The sequence below is a fragment of the Nematolebias whitei genome, chromosome 7, assembly GCF_014905685.2.
Source record: "Nematolebias whitei isolate Nwh7 chromosome 7, NemWhi1, whole genome shotgun sequence".
NCBI lineage: Eukaryota > Metazoa > Chordata > Actinopteri > Cyprinodontiformes > Rivulidae > Nematolebias > Nematolebias whitei.
In genome coordinates, this window is record NC_056504.1 from 26,086,366 (window position 1) to 26,086,820 (window position 455).

The 455-nt window shown below is 40.0% G+C and overlaps 1 protein-coding gene across 1 annotated transcript in view; it reads left to right on the top strand.

Moving 5' to 3' along the window:
* Positions 1 to 397: 397 nt before the first annotated feature.
* The window catches only part of LOC119412739 (rap1 GTPase-activating protein 1), a gene marked incomplete at its 3' end in the record, with an annotated part of 1,591 nt that continues 1,533 nt past the window's right edge, over positions 398 to 455 (top strand). The window contains 1 exon segment of the mRNA XM_037679776.1: positions 398 to 403. Coding sequence (XP_037535704.1) covers positions 398 to 403 — 6 coding nt within the window.

Consider the following 455-nt stretch of genomic DNA (forward strand, 5'->3'; position numbering starts at 1 on the left):
TTATTAACTGTGAAACAGTAATAATGATTTTAATCCTCATGCAAAGTTAGAATTCATGTTAAGGTCTGTTACAGAGTAATTATGCATTTTCTGATTTTCTGTCTTTGAATGAGCAGTGTAAGTTTGGTCCAAGGTCGGAGTCGAACGCAGACCAGTTGTTGGAACGAGCTGTCATGTTTTTACATCCTCTCAGACGTAAATAGAGAAGCTGGCACCTGTTTTCGCCAACTCGTCTAAATATCCTCTCGTCTGTCTAAAATCATTTTCAATCAGTTCCATAACATTCTTGCTGTTTTTCCTGACTTCTAGTGACCTCTTACGTCACCAAACACACCCCTGTTTGGGTCCATTGACCAATCAGAAACTCCCAGATGAACCGGAAATAGAGCTCTTTAAAATGTCGGTACTTCCTAGTTCAACAGGAGAAGTTTTGAGTCGACAGTAGAGTTTGGAGG